This window comes from Physeter macrocephalus, chromosome 7 (genome assembly GCF_002837175.3).
Source record: "Physeter macrocephalus isolate SW-GA chromosome 7, ASM283717v5, whole genome shotgun sequence".
In the NCBI taxonomy this organism is placed as follows: domain Eukaryota; kingdom Metazoa; phylum Chordata; class Mammalia; order Artiodactyla; family Physeteridae; genus Physeter; species Physeter macrocephalus.
This window is the reverse complement of record NC_041220.1, coordinates 342,321-343,167: the sequence shown is the minus strand read 5'-3', so window position 1 is coordinate 343,167 and position 847 is coordinate 342,321. Positions and strand designations below refer to the sequence as shown.

General features: G+C 71.0%; 1 protein-coding gene across 1 annotated transcript in view; it reads right to left on the bottom strand.

Annotated features, from left to right (window-relative positions):
• Positions 1–186, bottom strand: part of GUCY1B1 (guanylate cyclase 1 soluble subunit beta 1) — a 49,726-nt gene extending 49,540 nt beyond the window's left edge. The window contains exon 1 of the mRNA XM_024126646.3: positions 121–186. Within this exon, the coding sequence (XP_023982414.1) occupies positions 121–123 (3 nt within the window). The 5' untranslated portion in view covers positions 124–186. The remainder of the gene's footprint in view (positions 1–120) is intronic.
• Between the last annotated feature and the right edge of the window lie 661 nt (positions 187–847).

The window sequence follows — 847 nt, the reverse complement described above, 5'->3', positions numbered from 1 at the left end:
ACGCCGGCGAGCCGGCAGGCTGCCCCGGGCCGCGCGCGTCCGCGGCGCTCGGCCGGTCCCCTCGGCGGCCAGGCCCCACCGGCCGGCGGGACGCGCGGCCCGCGCGCCGAGAGCACTCACCATGGTGTCCGCGCCCGCTCGGCCGAGCGACCCAGGCGGCGGCGCCCGGCCCGGCGCGCCCCGAGGCCCCCCCCCGCAGCGCCCGCGCGCCGAGCCCCCGGCTGCCGCCGCCCCCCGCCTCCCGACCAATCCGCGGCCGCGCAGCGCAGGGAATCCGGTGGCTGCGGTGCCGCCCCGCCCGCTGACGAGCTTTCGTTTGAGGCCGCGGCAGGGACGGCGGAGCAGCAGCGGCGGCGGCTCCGCGCACCAATCCTGGGGCGGGGAGATGCAGCTGCTGCGTCCTCCCACCCCGGGGGGGAGCACCGACTAATAAGGAGGGGTGTGTGTGCGTGTGTGTGCAGACTAAGGAGGGGTGCGTGTGCGTGTGTGCAGACTAAGGAGGGGTGCGTGTGCGTGTGCAGACTAAGGAGGGGTGCGTGTGCGGACTAAGGAGGGATGTGTGTGCGTGTGCAGACTGAGGGGTGTGCGTGTACAGACTAAGGAGGGGTGTGTGCGTGTGCAGACTAAGGAGGGTGTGCGTGTGCGTGTACAGACTAAGGAGGGGTGCGTGTGCATGTGCAGAGTAAGGGGTGCGTGTGCGCGTGTGCAGACTAAGGAGGGGTGTGTGTGCGGACTAAGGAGGGATGTGTGTGCGTGTGCAGACTGAGGGGTGTGCGTGTGCAGACTGAGGAGGGTGTGCGTGTGCATGTACAGACTAAGGAGGGGTGCGTGTGCAGACTAAGGAGGG